The sequence below is a fragment of the Rhipicephalus microplus genome, chromosome 10, assembly GCF_043290135.1.
Source record: "Rhipicephalus microplus isolate Deutch F79 chromosome 10, USDA_Rmic, whole genome shotgun sequence".
NCBI classification, from domain to species: domain Eukaryota; kingdom Metazoa; phylum Arthropoda; class Arachnida; order Ixodida; family Ixodidae; genus Rhipicephalus; species Rhipicephalus microplus.
Genome location: NC_134709.1, coordinates 100600143 through 100619769, shown reverse-complemented (window position 1 = coordinate 100619769; position 19627 = coordinate 100600143). Strand labels below are relative to the sequence as shown.

General features: G+C 46.7%; 1 protein-coding gene across 2 annotated transcripts in view; it reads right to left on the bottom strand.

Moving 5' to 3' along the window:
* LOC119180669 (transcriptional regulator protein Pur-beta) overlaps positions 1-19627 on the bottom strand; it is a 188610-nt gene that overhangs the window by 66799 nt on the left and 102184 nt on the right. Inside the window, exon 1 of one of the 2 annotated variants that reach the window (XM_037431790.2) lies at positions 17681-18865. The exons of the other annotated variant lie outside the window; for it this stretch is intronic. Within the exon in view, the coding sequence (XP_037287687.1) occupies positions 17681-17735 (55 nt within the window). The 5' untranslated portion in view covers positions 17736-18865. Of the gene's footprint in view, positions 1-17680; positions 18866-19627 lie in introns of those variants that run through there. 2 annotated transcript variants of the gene reach the window in all.

Sequence of the window (19627 nt, the reverse complement as noted above, 5' to 3'; positions counted from 1 at the left end):
GAAAAAAAAGTAATAAAGCTTTCGAAGCCTTTTGGGCCGAGGATGGACTCGGCCACTGACCCAGAATTCTTTGTTCCGACAAAGGGCGATCATCTAGTCTATCTAGAGCTTCGGTAAGTTCTCGTCTCGACTCGTTGAAACGGGTGTACGCTCGCCCCGAAAATGGGGGATCATTTCTTCGCGGCTGCAGTTGCTGCACGCCGAGTTGGTGGCCATCCGACGTTAGAAAGGAGTACGCGTTTGCGAAGACCACACCAAGCCACAGGTGGAACAGAAGAGCCCCCTCAGATGGAAACATTCCTCACGAAAGACGAAGCTTGAGGTCGGCATGCGAACTGCGTAGTATTGCTCATGGGAAAAGGCCAGCTGTGATTGCAAATAGTCCAAGTATATAACAGACAACATGAAAAAAAAAAGTTTTCATTTTTTTTTCCTATAGCCTGGTGGCACACATGTGCAGGGAGGAAAGGGCCATTAAAGTGAGAAGCTTTTTCTTTACTCTAGTAAATTACTCTTTTATCTTACCAAAACTTCCTGAGAAAAGTCACTTGGCAAGCGAAAAAACGTGTAGAAAGGAAATTCAGGTGGCGACGCCCCCTAAAAGATGGCGCACCAGTCGCCATGACGTCACAGATTTCGACGTCGTCTACTCCATGAGGTTCTAAGTAGTTCCTAAATAATGAAAATGAAGTGCATTGCATTCTGAAAGAGTCCGAGAAAATTTAGTGCAGGCAATGGGACGAAAACACTATGGGGGAAAAAAATAACCCAAATCTATGTCTTCACCATCGGAGTTTCCGGCGGGAAGTTCAAAAGTCAACCTTCTGACATTCACTTTTCTTTATCGTCCATCATAAAGCTACGGTGGTGAAATTAATAAATAGTAATATCTGGGGTTTTACGTCCTCAAACCACCATACGATTATTAGAGACGCCGTAGTCGATTGAGGGCCGCGGTAATTTCGACCATCTAGTGTTCTTTAACGTGCACTCGCATAGCACAGTATATGTGGGCCTTACCACTTCACCTCCCCGGAAATGCGACCCCCGCGGCAGCAATCAAACGTGCGACCTACGGATCAGCAGCCCGGCACGTCACGTATTCATCGTAGCGGGCCGGTGAAAGTGATTTTACTAGACTTTTCAAGGCATAATCTATTGGTTTGATGTAATTTATTGTTACACCTTAGGGTCATATTGAAACCGCAACGCACTCGGAATTACACTTCTGCTGACAATTTGCACAAGCGAAGTAGCCAGAGTGCACTTTGTGTACACGATTGCAAGTTTTAGTGCTGCGCATGTGTAGAGTCCGTAACGCCGCTGAGTGTACGCAACAACGCTGCTGCGTTTCGCGTACAACTTTCGCTTGAGCACACTATGGGAAACGTACTTTTTTTATATTACTATTACACACTACTAAAACTCGCTACTGTAATAGTGATTCCAGGCTTGCCTGGTTTACACCACCGGTAGGTGTCGTCTGTCCAGTCGCTCACGTTTAAGGCTACTTCCTGTTCCTCAGTATCCATGGCGACGCTACGAATACGCTAAAGAAATAGGAGACAAACTAAAGCTCCCTCCTCGTGCTTACGGGTCTGCGCAGTCGCAGCTGCACAATTAAAAAAAAAAAAAGCTGGAAAGTGCCTTTTTGTCGTCCGAAGCTCATCATGCGAACGTAATAAAATTAGTATCGATAAGGTCCATTTGGGAACAACACTTCAAGTGCGGCGTACAAGTGCGCGCGTCGTGACGAACGGCACACAATAGAACGGTTCATTTTGCATTTTTATTTTTTAAAGGCAATGTGCAAATGCACCTGTGAATGTAAGCTGAACTTCGAGAGAACACGCGCGTTCATTTGAAAACGAGAACATTTATTGTTCGAGCTGCTTTTTTTTTTATGCGTTGGCAGAAATGATCCACACTAAACGACTCAACTCAAAGAGAAATTAAAATAAAGGAGGGATCTCTTGTTCTCGTGTTAATAAGAATCACATATCCTTTCAAAATATTTATAAAGAAAACAAAACACTGGACTCTCGAAGCTCACTTCGCACAATTGTGAGCAACGTGAAACTGTAATTTTGTCTGTATAGGCTTTAGGGATCACCGCAGAAGTATGCGCGCTGAGCAGCGCTGCTAGCGACACCTGATGATGTGTAACGTTACCAGAGATACTCTAGACTAATATTGCAGCGATTGACAAACTTCTTTCAATTACTGATACAAAGCATTTCCCTTTGAATAACCATCAGTTGTCAGTGCTTTCATCTATTTGTGTCCGACGCAAATGAAAATCTCTGCTGACGTATATTTTTCTGTCTCCTCCCCCCGCGTTCGCCTTCTCTGGGAATCCAGTCAGTTACCCTTAATGACCAGCGGTTACCCTGCCCACGCCGCATAAGTGCCCGGTCCTTACTTGTTCTTCTTGATTTTAACTATGTAATCCTAAAACCCGCTTTCTTTCCTGACCCACTCTCTTTATATCTTGAATAACACCTATCGTTTCCCTTTCCATCGCTCGCAGCGGGGTAGACAGAAAATCAGGTGGACAGATGAGATTAAGAAGTATGCAAGTATAGCAGACAGCAGAAACAGGACAGCAGTGGGCATAGTCAGGTTGATGATGATGGTGATGATGACGACGATGATGATGATTGTATATTTTTACAAAACGCCTCAATACGTTGCACTCGAAGGGAGAGGGGGGGGGGGGTTCCACGGCTTGGGCAGGCACGGCGTACTTCGACCTAACGAGTGCGATCAACCACGGCCGCGCCCTAAACTTACGCAGGGAGGACGCTCATACCTTATAGTACCAGCTGTGCTCTTACCGCTCAGTCGCCATCGAAGCCATAAGCGGCGCAAATGTCGTTTCGCTAGCTGCAGCGGTCCTATATGGTTTCATGTTACTACAGTTCCTTGAATGACAGATTAATGACGTGCACATAACCTCGTTGAAACGGGCAACCTTCCTTTAATCTCTGTGTGCATCGTGAAGAGTGTAAATGTCATCCTTCACCAAATAAAACCGAAGCGATGCTCAAAAATAGTGTCGGCCGCCAGAGATTGTTGACACCTTCCGCATTAAAGTAAGTGCGGTGACACGTGTGAGGCAAAGCCATCGGTGAACTTGCGTAAACGTAAGATTGACCATGTCACCACCAACCTGTAAAGTTTAACCACGCGTCTACGCACCTCATTTATACATGCGCATTGCCGGCGATAACCTTTCAGTTAGTAGTTCACGCTCGTCTCGTGGTGTCTTTCGTACGCATCTTTTTTTTTTCTTTTTTTTTGGGGGGGGGGGAGATATTATTCACAATCGAAACGAGATACCGAGAAATCATTGCTTATCTTGTCAACGTACAAAAGTGAAACCGGCTGGGGGGAGAAAGGATAGGGTAAGAAACGGAAACAGCGCGGCACACTGTTTTTGTTTCTTTCTTTTCACACTCTGACCTTGGCAATAAAAAGACGCTAAAATATGGTTATTGAGTGTAGCATGGATGACCCGTGATTGCTTTTTATTGAAAATAAATGCGCCAAACCAGCACAAAATGTAGATGTTGCACCGTTTGCGTTTCTGTCCGTTCCCGCTGCTTACATGTCACGTGACTCAGTCGTCCGTCGTAACGTCCATCGCATGATTACCTTGAAACATACACTATAGAGGGAAACGCTAAGTTGAGCGCTACATACTGAAAGAGCTGGACTGTGTAATAACCAAGTCTCCAGTCCTGACGGTAACCGAGCATTTTGCGGGGCAGAAAAACGACGAAATTGAGACATTGAAGAGGCACCATAGCTCTCTCATATACTGTGTCAGCGCCTAAATGAACAATTGATTGATTGTTTGATATGTAGGGTTTAAATCTCAAAACTACCATATGATCATGAGGGACGCCGTAGTGGAGCGGAAATTTCGACCACCTGGTGTCCTTTAACGTGCACCCAAATCCGAGCACAAGGGCCTACAGCATTTTTGCCTCCACCGAAAATCGCCGCCACCGGACTTCGATCCCGGGATCTGCGGCCTCAAGAACGACGTGAGATGTTCCATTATTTCTGATCACTCAAGAACTAATACGACTGACAGGTGAAAAGCGCGTTACATAAAGTCTGACAGAGTAAGTTGTTGGCACATACTGCGGCTGTGGAGCTCTCGGACGCCCGGCGAGTTCACAGAAATCGGACGCCGAGGTGGATTCGAATTAAACAGCGGCACGACGCGGGTCTTTAGGACAGTAGTTCTCGCCGCAATGAATTCATTCACTGAGGCAGAGGCCATAGATGCCGCATCACAGGCTGAAATCGACCGTCGGCGTCTTCGCGATTTCGCGAGAACTGACGATACGTCGCGAGACCAGCGTCCACGCCAAACACGAATGACACGAAAGAACAGTAAAAAAATAATAAATGTTGGTTAAAAAGTCATGTGACACTCTATCGAATCAGTGTGGGCAATCGACGTAACAAGTCACACGACCTCGATGGGGCATCACGCCACCGCTGACGTCACAAGATGACATCACACGAAGTAATCGCACGAAATCGTCAAAACGGTCAAAGGCAGCGCCCGATCCGGGAGGCTGTGTAAAACAACTTTAGGTTCAGAAAGATTTCGTAGGCGGGATGATGACCTTCGAGACCACTTTGGCCGACTTCTCAAGAGACCCTGCGCGCAGAACACGGCGATAAATATGAACACAGGTAAAAAAAAGAAATCGATCCAACAATTCTTAATATTTTCTTTCATTGTCTCCTTAACTGAGTACCCCGTCCGCCGCGGTGGTGCAGCAATTCGGTTCTCGGCTGTTAACCCGAAGGTCGCGGGTTCGATTCGGCCGGCCACGGCGGACGTCTCTCTATGGCGACGAAAGCGCTAGAGGCCCGTGTATGCTGTCCGATGTCAGTGCACGTTTTAAAAAAAAACCCTATTGTCGGAATTGTCGAAGCCCTTCACTACGCAGTCCCTCGTATTCATATGGTGGTCTTGGGACGTGCGTTACGAAACTGACTCCCTCCTTCTGGGCGGCAGATGGCAGCGCACGCCGAAGACGAGCGCGGGAACAAAGACGGCGGTGCTTCGCTGCCCGCATGCACTACGCGAGAGTAGCGAAAAAAAAAGGGTACACGCATGCATGCAGCAGCGATCGGCCTTGGCTGGGGTCGACCGTGAGACGAAAACACGCGCCACCCCTCTCCCTCTCTCTCTCTGACTCGCGCGGGGCGACAACCACAGACACCGGAGGAACACCCGCCACAGTTATCGAGACACCGGTCACGTGACGTCTGGGCGCCGTCTGCTACCGCGAATGCAGGCGAAAACTCGTTTGAATGCCACAAAGAGGAAATACCCGCGCAATGAGCTTAGCTTCGTCGAACACCGACGTTGTTGTTTTTTTTTTTTTTTTGAAATTGAAGTTTCCAGTCATTTTGACGTTATCATCTATTGATACTTCTAGGGGCCCAACAGATTTGATAAAGGGCCCCTAACGGAATCATGATGCCGTTAGGGACAACAAGACGCTCTAAGGGACCCTTTGTTGTCTAGCGCTGGGCTTGACAACTTATCGGCGTTTCATTTAAAGCCTGTTGGTCCAGATATTTCAGAGGTATCAAGTGATATATTTAATGTCATTTTCGAACTTGGCACATTTCCGAAATCACTAATCACTAAGATCACTAAGTTAATCCTAGTACACAAAAAAAGGGTGAAACGACAAATGTTCGTAAGTATCGTCCATTTCTATGTTGTCTTCCATCAGAAAACTTATTGACAAATTATTTTTAAACGTATTAACAAGTTCCTCAACAAATTTGCGTTACTAAAGCCTTCTCAATTCGGTTTCCGTGCTGGTAGTTCTACGAATTCAGCATCGCTATCATTAACCGATTTCTTGAAGTCTTTCATCAACAACGGTAATTTCGCAGGGTCAATTTTTCTCGATTTCACGAAAGCCTTTGACACCATCAGTCATAATATTTTATTTAGCAAATTAGAATCCTTAGGTATCACTGGTACATCCTTAACATTGATAAAATATTACCTACTTGATCGCGAACAATCAGTGCGCATAGGGGGCGTTAATTCTAGAGTTAAAATAATAAAACAAGGGGTACCACAGGGTTCTATTCTAGGGCCCTTACTGCTCGGCATTAACAATAATGATTTGCCTAACTGCCCTAATGATTCTAACGTTATTATTTATGCTGACGACAGGAATATTTCTACATCACCTGAATCGTTAACTACTCGAATCAATAAGATGAACAACGAACTGACCAATGTTGTTAAATGATGTATGAACAACTTAATTTTAAGCCCACATGGACTCAGTTCATGATTTTTTAAAACCTCTCAAAAATGCTTTCTTTTATACCACAAGTGTCTACTGACCATCAATTCATCCCTGCATCTCATTGTGTATGTTTTCTGGGCACAAAATTAGACTCTTACTTGAAGTTCAATAATCATATACTTTACGTCAAACAAAACAAAACAAAATTTGGTATAAGATCACTCATGAAATCTCGTACATTTTTTTTTTACTTGAAGCCTTATTGTCTTCATACTTTGCCACCATACTTACATCACCTATGGCATTACTTCATGGGGAAATACCTATAACACTCATCTTTCATCCGTACAGCACATTCAGAACTAGGCCATTCACATTATTACCAGCAGTTCATTTTATTCCAATGCTGCCCCACTCCTTCAGGATAACTGCACTCTTACTGTGTCTGGCTTGTTTCATTTTCACTTAATCATATTGTTATTTAAACAACTGAACAAACGACTAGGGTTTGATTCAATCGATGCTATATTACTATCACCAAGAGCACTAGGTTCACCCACAACCACAACTTTCTTTTACCTTAATGTAACTATGGCAAAATGACATGCTCCTTCGCGGTGATTAAATTTTGGAATTATTTGCCCTACTCACTAAAGCCACTGTCATCGTTCCATGCATTCAAACATGAACAATAATAATTTGTAATGTAAAAGTGTAAGTAACTAAAAAAAATTAAGCTGAGTTTTCTCTATGTCTTGCTTATTCCACTTGTATAACTTATTACTACGTACTTGAATAGCATTGAGCGTGTTCTTTGTTATTTTGCTTATTCACTGTAGTTTTCTGGTAATTCTACTGTTAACTTCCACTTACGTTGTGTAATATTACGTGATGTTATAATTAATAATTTTATTTTTACAGTTAACCTAGGGTCCCACCGCAGTCGCCCGACTTTGGGACCTTCATCTGCATACTTTTAACTGCGAATTTTGTATTTTGAATGAATATACTGAAACTGAAAAACACTAAATGGCAACAGTATTAGGAGAGGATAATTAGAAATTGCTATTTTCGTTTTGCATCAAATGAAAAAGAAGCAAGCCCTCATTAGCCTAGAAAATGTACTGTTAAGCACACCCGCAAAAAAAGTAATTACAATGTATTTTGAAAAGCTAGTTTCGGTTGCTATTGTATCGCATAGGCTACAACACGTTATATCGCGCTTCTGCTTACATGCTCGCGCGGACTATCGTGATGTCCACACGGACGCTCCACTTCGTGGTCACAATGGCGACGCACAGGCGGACATTTTGGTACCTAACGTCATCACAACCAGCCATAGTGGAGGGCGAAGTCACCAGACTCGAAAAAGTGAAGGCCGACGTCACTACAGTTGTCAATGTCGGCTGGTGCCCAACGCGAAAATAGATTTTGACGTCGGAACAAAACATCAGCACTTCATGGACTTCACACTTGCTCCGGGCCGTGTCTTTGTAAGCACGAGATTTGCACGGAAGAGTAAATTGGGCTTTGGAAATCGGGGGACAGAACCCCTTTAATCTTGCGCCTATGCACTGTCGCGTGGTTGCGACAAGAGAAAGGCGTGGTAGCATCCTTTACAACTGGGCCATCGCCATTAAGGCAAATCTCGAACATGTTTTTTTTTTTTATCTAGATATCTGTTGTCTTCGGGGCTTAATAAACCTCCCATGATTGGAAGGAGGACCTGCCCTCATATGGCAGCGAAAGAGAGAGGGTTGGGGAGGGGTTACCATAGAGTATCCTATAAATACATTAGATGGCATTTTGGCGCCAGGGCCTATGGGAGCTGCAATGCACGGCGCTTCAGTCAGCATGGGAATGATAGGTAGTAGACAAAACTTGTCTAGTCTGTTTTTTCGGCTCTCTCTGGCTTCGCATGGGCTCGGAGCTGCTTGGTCACGAATCGACAATAAAAAAATCAGCAAATGTTCGGCGACTGCACTTCCCCACTTTGAACTTTTTTAGGCTGACCAATTGAAATCGGGTCACGAATTTACGAAAGTCCGTTCTTTTATTCGAAACAAAATCAAAGCGCAACAATAAACAAATCCGCAAGAGCGCTCGAAGCCCGCAAGCACGAACAATTAGGCAAATCCGTGCACTACCCATCATTCTCACGGTGGCTGCGCCATCGCATCGAGTCACTCTCTCGTTAACTGTATGAAACTCTATGGAATTTGTGAGAGCCAGCTTCGTCACAGCTCTCTGCTATACGATCACAGGGCTATAGTGAAGGAAACTATCGCTAGAATCGATCAAGTGCTCACAAGTGTTATACTAATAAGCACATTACAGTAATAATTACTGCGCACAAAGCAATACTCCCAAGATATCAACCCACGCGCTTGTCAAATTAGTACCGTGGTGCTACCGCTCACCTGCCAGGGGCGGAGTTGGGAAAGTGGGGAGGGCGCCTCTTAAAAAAAAAACAAAAAAAACGGAAGGGGGGGCCCTAGCACACCCTTTAAGCGCAGCTCGAAGTTTCTGGCCCATGCGGTAGTAAAGTCCTCGCGTATTGCGGGGCATTAACTAACACTTAACACAACTAGGTTCCCAGGTAAAGAAATGTAAGTTTGTAATCAAACCCGAGTTATGCTCTGTCAAGTACAGCTCAGCCCCCTCCCCCCTCCCTTCACCTTCTGGTGACAAAAAAAAAAGAAGAGTATAAGGAGCCCGCAATCACGGCGCGCAAGTGGGCATGTCGCATGACATCGCGTTTAAAGATGGTGCATTTCTCGGCTATCGGCTATATAGAGTCATATAGAGCTATATAGAGCGCCGAGTCCGGACTTGCTTACGCCACGATTATTGAAAGGGACACTCTATTATCCTTCACTGCTTTTTCTGTTTTTTGTCTCAATAAAATGAGTACCATCTGAAGTGTCTACAACCTTGCAGCGGTTTCTATGGAAAGTGTGTAGAAATTTTTAAAACAGAATTGTTCTATCTGCGTTTGGTTTCCTTCCATCGCTGAGATGAATGTCCACAACCCCAGAACACTTGTAGGTGAAGGCGATGGCAATCAGACTGCCGATGCAAGTCGAAAACTGGAACCGCGTGCAAACTTTGCAGGCTTCATCCAAATTTGTTTATTAATAAAACAAATACCTTAAGGGTCATTTAAGTCACGTACACACAATAATGTTGTTCTTATATATATGAGCGGCGGCGGACGCCATGCTTGCGTTTTTCCGCCGGTTGCAGGCAGGCACGTAGGCAAGCGAACACACCGCCGGCAGCGCCACCGGGCGCCTATTCGAAGGCGTGAGAAAAACAAAGCAAACTATTTTCTCTGGCGTAACCTAAACATTCCTCAAAAGCTTAAAGTACAATTCCAAGCTATACATGTTCGTTTTTAGGTAAAATATGTCTACCTGCGGGGATTTCTTGTCCTATAAAAGGCTGACCACATCGCTGTTGGGTGACGCCAGCGGTCGTTTTTTGTCGACTTTCAACATCAAGTTAACATAATTCTTTTTTTATGACACAAATGCAGGCCCGATACGATAAACGCCGGTACGATAAACGATCTTCTAACTTGCGCCACAATCAGAACATTTTTTCCCGAATGTTAGACAGTCTCTTTAAGCGCTTTTGCGTTAATTTGGGCCGTCGAATCCACGTCGGTGTGGCTGCCAAAAACCTTTTCACAAAATCGACTGTCGCCACCGGACCCCCTAGCAGGTGCTTCGCCCCCTCCTCGCCTCATCCCCTTGCTCTCATCCTTAAAACGTATGTTGATACGCATCCATCTTCTTCCGAGAGACAGGTGAGTCCAATATATGTTGTTGCACCCCGCAGCTGACGTATGTATATCCGTCACTCTGATGTCCGCCGCGATTACGCTGCTCGGCTGCTGACCCAATTAATAGTCGCGGGTCCGATCTCGGCGGCGGCGGTCGCACTTCGGCGGTATGCTATATAGGCACGCGTATGCACTGTGCGATTCAGTGGACGTCGAAGAACAACAGTTGGATCGAAATTACCGCGAAGCCCCTAAACCAAGGCGTCCCTCATACATATATCGTGGTTTCTAGACGTCAACGAATTTCGGGGACCCGAGGCAGCATGATGCGCCCGAAAACATTGGCACAGCAATGCCTGAAACTGTTAAAAAAAAACAAGAAAAAAAAAGCTTTACCTCTCCCAGCGCGGGAGTATGGTGACCTATCTGCGCTTTCCAAGCCGCCTGCGTACTCTGGGCCAGTTCTCTCCAATACACACTTCCTCCGTCGAATTTGCCGCCAGCTTAAGACACGTCCGAGCGACGTAGCGCACCTCCTGCGACAGCCCCTTCTGCTGCTCTACTTCCACCTGAAGGTGATAGAAAGAAGAAACCTGCCTCGTTTGGGGCAATGACCACTCCAGATATTGCTGTTACTCCACGGCCAACGCGATCGCAGTGGTCTAACGCCATTTTTGTTTCTAAGCAGAGCCCGGACACCACTGCTGCTGATATAAATAGTTCAAGGATCGGTCTTTCATCTCTTGCGGCTAAATTTCAGACGTATCCTTCTTTTCACATCGAGGTAGGCAAGACAACCCTACAGCGCTTTAATAACTCTTCGATGAGCCTCTGGGATACCTTTTCAAGCCTTTTCGTGGGGTGCAGCACGACGACATGCTTCATTCCTCTGAGCTCGTGCCTATAGTGTCGAAAGTGCTGTGTAACGTGGACATTCTCTACCAGACTGATGGCGATCCACGAACTAAAACAAACGATTTTTTTTCGCTAACGTTGTCTTCACATTTTCGTCTTGTTGATATTACCGAAACTTGGCTGGGCCCTTACCTTAATTATCTCATCTGGCTTTTTCCCCCCAACCTTCACCATGCACCTTCCGCAGCGACCGAGATTTCGGAGCAGCCAAACAAAAAGTCGGTGGCATGCTGATTGCCATTGGCACTTCACTGAAGTCCAAACTACGAGCTACAGCAGTCACGTTAACCAATATCTGAGATTTGCATTCAAGAGACGGGACTGCACGGGCTTTTATCATTACCTAACAGCCATAGATTGGTCCCAGGTTCCTGACAAACCAAATTATGATGAAAAAGTATTATTATGGAAAAAGAAATACCCCTTAACCCCGTAGGGAATCGTGAAAAAATGCAAATGCATTTCTTGCGCCGAGAGAGGGTACCGTTGCCATCATACATTAGCCGTCGCCGACTTCTGCCATCACCTTGACAGGCGCCCAGCCAGCGAACGGTCGAGAGTGAGGCGCGAGCGGGCAGGAGAGTTGGGCGCGGGGAGGGGAGAGAGCGAACAGCAAGCACTGCGCCTACACTCTCACACCACATGCTCCGGTTGCTAGGGGCGAGGATAAGCGCGCGCGCCCGCAACTGTTGCTATGGAAGAGGGAGTGAGAGCGGAGGGAACACCTGCCGCTGCGCGGACACCACCGCGGACAACGTCGGATGTCTGGCATAGCCCGACTAAGAAATGAATTCGCAGAGAAAATACGTGGCGCGGTTCGGACTTGGGTCGAGACGCACGCGTCACACATCACACACGGCGTGCGTGGGTGCGCCTTGAAGTGGAGAGTCTTTCAGGGCATAAAGTTTCCTACAAATAACCATGGAAGACGAAACTCTCGCGTTTCCATCATTCCGTCACCATGCGAATGGTGGTTATAGGACACGGATTCGACTAATCTTCGTGCTTGTGACTTCGAATGCACTTGCGGCTTTGGTCACTGTTGTGCTTTGGCGTTTGCTTCGGATAAAAGAACGAGATCGTTGTGAACTTCGTGAGCCGACTGGTATTGATGAGCCCCACAAAAGGTAAAGGTCGTGTAGTGGAACTGCGCTGGACATTCCGAATTGCGACAAAAGCCGCTCCAGCTGGCCACGCGAATCCAGATGGAGCCGAAAGTAGGAAGATTGGACAAATCCGCGTGCCACCCAGCATTCGCACGACGGCTGAAGCGTCATGCGTTGCAGTTCCCACAGACATTAGCGCCATTTTTTTCCACTGCATTGTCAAGAAAATATATGTCGCAATGAACGGCGCTGTGAGTGGACAGAGGCGTCCCTCATCTTAAATCCCCCCAACTAAGAGCAAGTATGGTCGAAACACAACGCCTCAGAACGGCTGATTGGGCAACATGGAGAATCCCGCTAGCTGATATAAGATCGGGTAGCTTGAAAGCAACAAGCACACGGGGACGAGCGCACGCTACCAAATGAAAATTTATTTGAAAAGCCGTCACATATACACTGATAGAAGCGATTCGGTTTTGCTTTTTGAAGCAGCGTTTGAAGCAGAAACAATATACCACTCTCGAGCAGCCACAAATGGTTTTGTCGGGGAACATACTATGTTTGGAGCAGCCATACGTGTTTTACGAGCAGACTGCAAAATATGCCACACAACTCCCAAAATTTGAAGAGTCATTGAAGTGTATCGCATAAATATTATATTTATTACGAAGTATGTTGAACAGCCTATATGATCAACGCAAATTGCAAGAAACGCACGATTAAGTTGCTTATCGAATGCGTGTGGTGTAAGCTAAATATTTAAAACATACTCGCTCTGTCAATTTTACACACCACTGAAATAGAATGTGCGTAAAATTTAAAACAGCTAAACGATCTGAAAAGCTCTATATGCCAGTTCCTGTTTCATAAATGAGAGCTAACAAAGTTGCATATTAGAACGCTAGGATGTTATAGTATACAAATTGTTTTCAGTTTCTTTGGAGCTTGCAAGCTGGTCACATAGTTAAAGCTTTCTCAGTGCCATTCCGGAGCACGTTTGGAGCAGTTACTGAACAAAAACCACAATTGGGAGCGGCACGGAGCAGTATTGCTCTTTTGGAGCAATCGGGGCAGCACTTCCACCACTGCATGCATGTATACCCTGTCGTGAAAGATAAATTTTCCAGCATATTGAATCATTGTGCAGTTACGCGGTCGTGTTTGAAGCAACAGCGCGTAGGTTTCCCTTCAGCTTGGCCTGAAGAGGTAACATAAAAAGCTAAATTATTTACGATATTTAGCAGAAAAGCCACATATTATTATTATTGCGATTGCGGCACTAAAACGTTGCACAAAAGGGTGCTTACAACCGTACTTAAAAATAAATCTGACTGCAGGCCTTTGTTGGCAATGAAATTTTGTTCAATTGCAATACGCCGTTCTCGTGTTTCGTTCTACTTAGTTTTCACGAACTAAAACGAGCAGGACAATGCTATCAAATTTCACGTCCCAAAACCATGAGGTACGCCGCAGTGGAGGGCTTTAGATATTTCGACCACCTGGGCTTTTCTAAACTGTGCCTTGAAACTGCACAACACACGGACCTCTACTATTTAGCTTCCGTAGAAATGCGACCGAGATTCGATCCCGCAACCTTCGGGGTCAGCAGCAAAGCGCAATAAACCGAAGACCAGCAAAATGGGGGAGAACAATTTTACGACCTGGTGAATGAGGCAAAACACTACGACTCTGAACTGTACAATCGGTGTGCCAGTCATAGCCATCCTCCAGCGAAAGTATATATAGTCCCGCTGGAGGATGGCTATATGACTTCTCTCTGGGCTGTTTTCCTTAAAAGGGTGCGGACACGAAAATTTGCGGTTGGCGTCTTCTTGCGTCAAATGAAAGGCTAAGCCCTCAGGAGCCTAAAAAGTGTACTGCAAAGGGGGTGTGCATCCTGAAGCAGTAAGTTTCCTACCCTACCCTGACGTCACGACACGGCATCAGCTTGTCGTCGAGCAAGATACCGTGCGGTTCCTGTATACGGCCACTCCGCACCGTGGCTCCCATGATGAGGCACTAGCGGCTATTTTCAATGTTTTTGGCGACTCGCAAGCGGCCATATTGGAAGTTCTGGTACCCGACGTCAACACAAGTAGCCCGACTACTGCGTGAAATCACGACAATTAGTTTTCTATATAGCCTCACGTCAAACTAATGTAAACGTAGGTGCGCCACAATAAAATTCGTATCAAAACATAATATGTGCGCGCATTCTTACACGGTAATCCCGCACTCATGGCCACTCCCGTAACCAGATCCTTTCAAAATTGGAGTCCTCAGTGCAGTCGACAACTATTTCAATGCTGCTTGCCTTTTAAAAAACTGAAGTAAAGACCTGCATTCCATACTTAGCGGGCAGGAAGACCGATTTACCGTTGCCTATATTCTTGCGCAAGGGCATTTTTGACGGGCCGTAACTCCAAGTGAAACCATATAATGCAACATGTTTTTATTGATTTTGAAAGCGGATGTGCAGTGGAAAAAGTATGAAAACTCCGCCTCCCCATCGTTATTGATTTACTGTGCCTCGAAAAACACTTTTACAGCAAAACCAATTGCGGATCTTTTCTTTCCACTGATCAGGCAACAATACATAGAATTTTGAAAGAAATATAAGAGGTCGACCAGCCATGCTTTGTTCGATGTTACGTGGAATCACCCCGCTATAAAATTAGCAAGTTTACAAGTACAAATAGCGTGTGTCAGCGAGCAATATACGCTGGGCTCAAAAAAGATATACACGTCCTGCAGTGGACAAATCCATAGGCAGATACAGAACAAAGTACGAGAAGCTTTGCGTTAGCACCAACCGCGCACGCGTCATATCACACATACTCACGTTAGGTTACTAAAACAGCTTATCGTATAGCGAAGCAACGCTAACGCTACAAACCCTATTCTAAAACAGACTATAGTGATGACGGACTTAAATTGACCAAATAACACTGTGCGGTGTTTAAAGCGTCAGCCCGACTCTGAGAGCCCTGCTATACTTGTCTAGACCCAAGAAACAACAAAGTATAGTCGCTTACGGACGTAAATGAAAAAAAAAAACGCAAAACCTGCACGGAACGCGCAGCACTGTCACAGCGAAAGCTAGAAAAGCAGTCTTTTGAAGGACTCGTCGGATAACAACTGCTAGAAGCACGTTTGCAGAATAGCCACTACGCCATAAATCATCACAATTTTTGCGTAGTATATATAGAAAAGCACTGACTATGCCATTCTTCGGAGATGTATAGAAGCATGGTACCGGCAACATGCATGTGCACCTGCAAGAAATTTTGTGTAATGTTTTTGATGCAGCAGCTGAGCACTATGAAAAAATATGCAAGAGGCTCTGGTAATGGCTTGGTGCATTCGACTACCTCCTCGTTACGCATTTCACGTTGTGCGACGTACAGTTGTTCTGCTGCTGTTCTAAAACGCCTCATTACTCCCAGCAAAGCGATTCCTTTCCCGACACGAAGCCTGTCTAGGGTCATTTTGCAACGGAGCGTTGGCTGCAATGAAGCACCGGCGTGGCTCAATGGTAGAATACAAGACTGGCACACGGGATACTCGGGCTGAAATTCCATTGTGTCCCTGTTGTTTTTTTACTTACTTAGTTTTTTTAAGTTTTTCCGGGCACCAGCGGCGGACAGCTACGGCGCCAAGAACGACCGTTGTTTATTTATTTACAAATACTGCTGTCTCAGTTTTTGAGACATTGCAGGAGTGGAATACAAATGTTCAAACAGTAAAACAAATTATCAGAATACAATGTTGTGGTCTCATAACAGCTCTCGCTGTAAAAAAAGAAGGCATCTCCAAGATGGCGTCGTCGCATAGGACTGACAGTCGCAGCGAACCAGAAACCCTGATCTTCAAACGTCGTCACAGTAAATACCAGCTAGATACGCCAACAGAGCCCCAAATTGTGTGCCAATCGACGGAAATTTTGAATAGCGCTGATCGCACGCTCCGATACTCAAGCCGCCAACCGGTGCAAATGCGCGCCAAAATGGCGGCCAAGCTTCCGAACATTCATCATCCCGCTATTTTCGAAACTGAGAGGGAAGCCAGCTACAAGCAAATTCATATACTTAAATGGGCATTTTGCACAAAGAATCTGTAGCAGACGGCAAGAACATAGGACGCCGGCCCCAGCAAACAATAGACAGACGAGAGTCGCGCGTAATTCCAGGAAAATGTGGCCAAGAAAAGATGTCGCGAAGACGGCGGTCTCAAGGCGTACGATAACTAATCAAAGTACTCGTCACACAGGCGCCCGTTATTCGTACATCCATGTAGCCCTGCAGACAACGGAGAACAGAGCCGGGGCAAACCGCACAAAGTTCGTCGACATGACTGTCAGCGCGAGCAGTGTTGCAAGAGAGACGAAGAAGCGCAGTGCACACAGTAAAAGCTTTTCTTTCTCTCTCTGCGTGTGTGGGTGTAATGGAAGCGAGCGACGAATCAACGCTTAGAGAAAGAAATTTTTTACACGAGCGTTTTCGCTTGTAGCTATTTACATCGTCTGGCTCACCCTCGCCCTCGGCGTCTGCTAACCCTCAGCTACGCACCTGCGCAGCTGAACTGCGCACGCTCTCGTCTGCGCGTGCGGCCGTCTCTGGTTGGTGGTCACCATTTTGGTTATTTCTTTACTCCAGCCTCTAACCAAAAGCCGTTTCTGTCAACCATTCCCGGCAATCAAGATGGCGGAACCTTTTTTTTTTCTCCTATCTGACACGCGTCGGCGGGCGAACTGCCGGTACACATGTGCATCACCGCGTGCAGAATTTTGTCGATAGAAGTTATCGCGGAATCTGTACAGGACAGATAGGCGCTCAAGCCGGCGACGGCGCCACAGGATTGGACAAGCAGCGGCGTACCCAACCGGTCCGGAGGCGCTCTCGGATATGATTTCACCGACAACATCGCATCCGTTCGTATAGTATACAGTCAGTATCGTTAAGTATACGGGCGGGATCTGGCAGTACGCAGCGTCATCATCGTTAGTCGCATTCTAATCGCGACGCGCTTGGGCGTGCGACTCGGGGGAAAAACCAGAGAGCATGCCGGAAGCGAGCCTCCTAAACGTGACGTTAGCGTCATACGTTAGTAACCGTAGTCAAGCGAAAGCTGCGCAACTAACCCGTGACGCATGCAGCTAACGCGGAACGAGACCTCGCCGAAGAATCTCGGAGGGGGAAGAGAAGTGAGCGAGAGATCGCGCGACTTCAGCTCGTCACCAGTCAGGCATTCCCTCGATTCTGGGAGTCGTTTAACATTAGTTAGGGGAAGCGGGGGAGGGGTCTCGTTATAATGACTGCAGAAAGACGATAACGCAGCGATTACGAAACACGCAGCGAGAGCCCGCACGTTATTAAGACTTAACAGACCCGAGTCGGCGGCGCCTTCGAAGTCGTCACATAGGCACATGGCAACGTTGAGGGCGTGCTCGTTTTTTTTTGTTTCTTTGAGAAAATTTCGAACGGGTGGTGATTCGGAGCACCCATGATGTCTACTTACAACAAGATTTTAAGCAAAAAAAAAAAACAAGAGCGAAAATTACTTACCGAGCTCACTCGATGAGGAATGGCGGGATATATCCATCATGAATCCGGCCGGCATCAAGACGACTTCCGAGAGATTTTTTTCGAAAAATTGTCCGATTGTGGTCTCAGAAAAATACACAACACTGTTCTCGAAACAGTTCGCGGAAGAAACAAATGAAGAGTGTCAGTTCGACAGCGTTGCTTGTTCACACAATATTTGTTTTTGCTTTGTTCACTTTCCTATGTGTGTTGCCCGTTCTAAACAAATCGCGCTGGTTCCCGAAACGTCACCGACAGTTGTCAAGAGCTTCTTCTCCTCCCCACCAAATGCACGATACATGAAAAAAAAAAAAAGAAGCGACGAACCAAGGGCGCCGAATTACGTCCAGGTTTCGAAGCCACCAAAATCAATCACACCTACTTGCAGATACGCTTCATCTCCTGCAGCATCTCTCCGAATCTTAAAACAGTCCTCGGTGAGCACCGGACCGTCGTTTCTTTTCTGCGTGGTCGCTGAAACACAAATCACAGAGAGGCGTTACGTTACAGAGGTACTGCTTCGGCCATCTTTAAATGCTTTTTTTGTTCTTGTTTTGTTTCTTCGTTCAAGTAGGCGCCTCCGCGTCGTCTGCTACAGCTGCGTCGTCTGCTACGTGCGCACCGTAGCAGTCACCGCAATCTTCGCGCACCGTTGTCCGGCTTCTTCCCCGCTCCTGTTGTAGGCGTCGTAGTCTACCGCTTTTTTTCTCCAAAGGTGGCTGCTTTGCACGCTCCGCTTCTGTATATGGCGGGATATCTCGACGCAAGACCTTCCCGTTAGCGAGGTTCGGGAACGTCGTCTTCTCTCTGAATTCAAAACCAACGAGGCAGCCAGCCCCCGTCCAGCGGCAGCTATCCGTTGATAGCAGCCACTCCAAGATAGAAAAATCTCGCTCCCAACCTTTTTTTCTCCGGCAACGTTAGATAACAAACGTACTGCGCGGACCGCTACCTGTGCCAGATGTGGCCTTCAAAAGCTCGACACCACGACGTGCCCGAAACAAACGACACCAGCCCACTGCACCCAACTAATCCCCAACACCACCAGCCGTTGTCCAGCAGCCAACCAGCACCCGCGAGCCAGACGGACCAAACGGCCGCGCTGCTCCTCACCCCTTCCCGTCGTCTGCTTCACGCCCTGTCGTCTGCGAACCCGTCTGCGCCGGCGGGAAGCAAACCGCCAGCGTCGGGTGCGCTACCGCAGCGCCGCATCGTCGGTCAGCGGACGGGGCCTCAACTACAGCCACAGACGCAGCAGAGAGGGAGAAAGAACGGCAGCAGCTGATTTGTATTTGTTTGATGCGTACCGCCGCCGGCCGCCGCTTTTCCAGACGCGCATTTGCTTGTTTGACTGCAGCCGCCGCATCACGCGCCGACGCCGCAGTCTCGCGCCCGGTCTCGCGAGCGGAACGGTCCATTTTCAAAATGTTTCGCGCCATCAACTCCCTCCAACCACAGCTACTGCAACGAGACAGTGACCTCACCAACCTCGCAAAAAAAAAAAAAAAAAAATCATACGATCCACCCTCTCACACGCGCAAAGCATGACAACAATGCGTGACGTCTGAAAGCAGACGACCGTCATACAGCCGACAACGGATCTCCCGAAGCTGAGTTACACTATCGTAGCCACCATAGTTACACCCAAGCAGACGAACGCAACAGCAGCAGGCAATCACCGGAAACAGACGACCAATCTTGAGCAACCCCGGCTGAAACAGAAAATCTGGCATATTCGCAAACACCGGACTGATGAGAAAGTGGATGCGGCCCCAGTACTGCAACACGAGCGTATACTTCACCGCGAATTAACGGCCGCCAATAGTATTAGAGGCGAAAACTGACGCAACCGCCAGTTGCATCTTTCGTGAAAACAATAAATAAATAATAATAGCAATAATAATCGACAAATAAAGAAACGACCCCTTG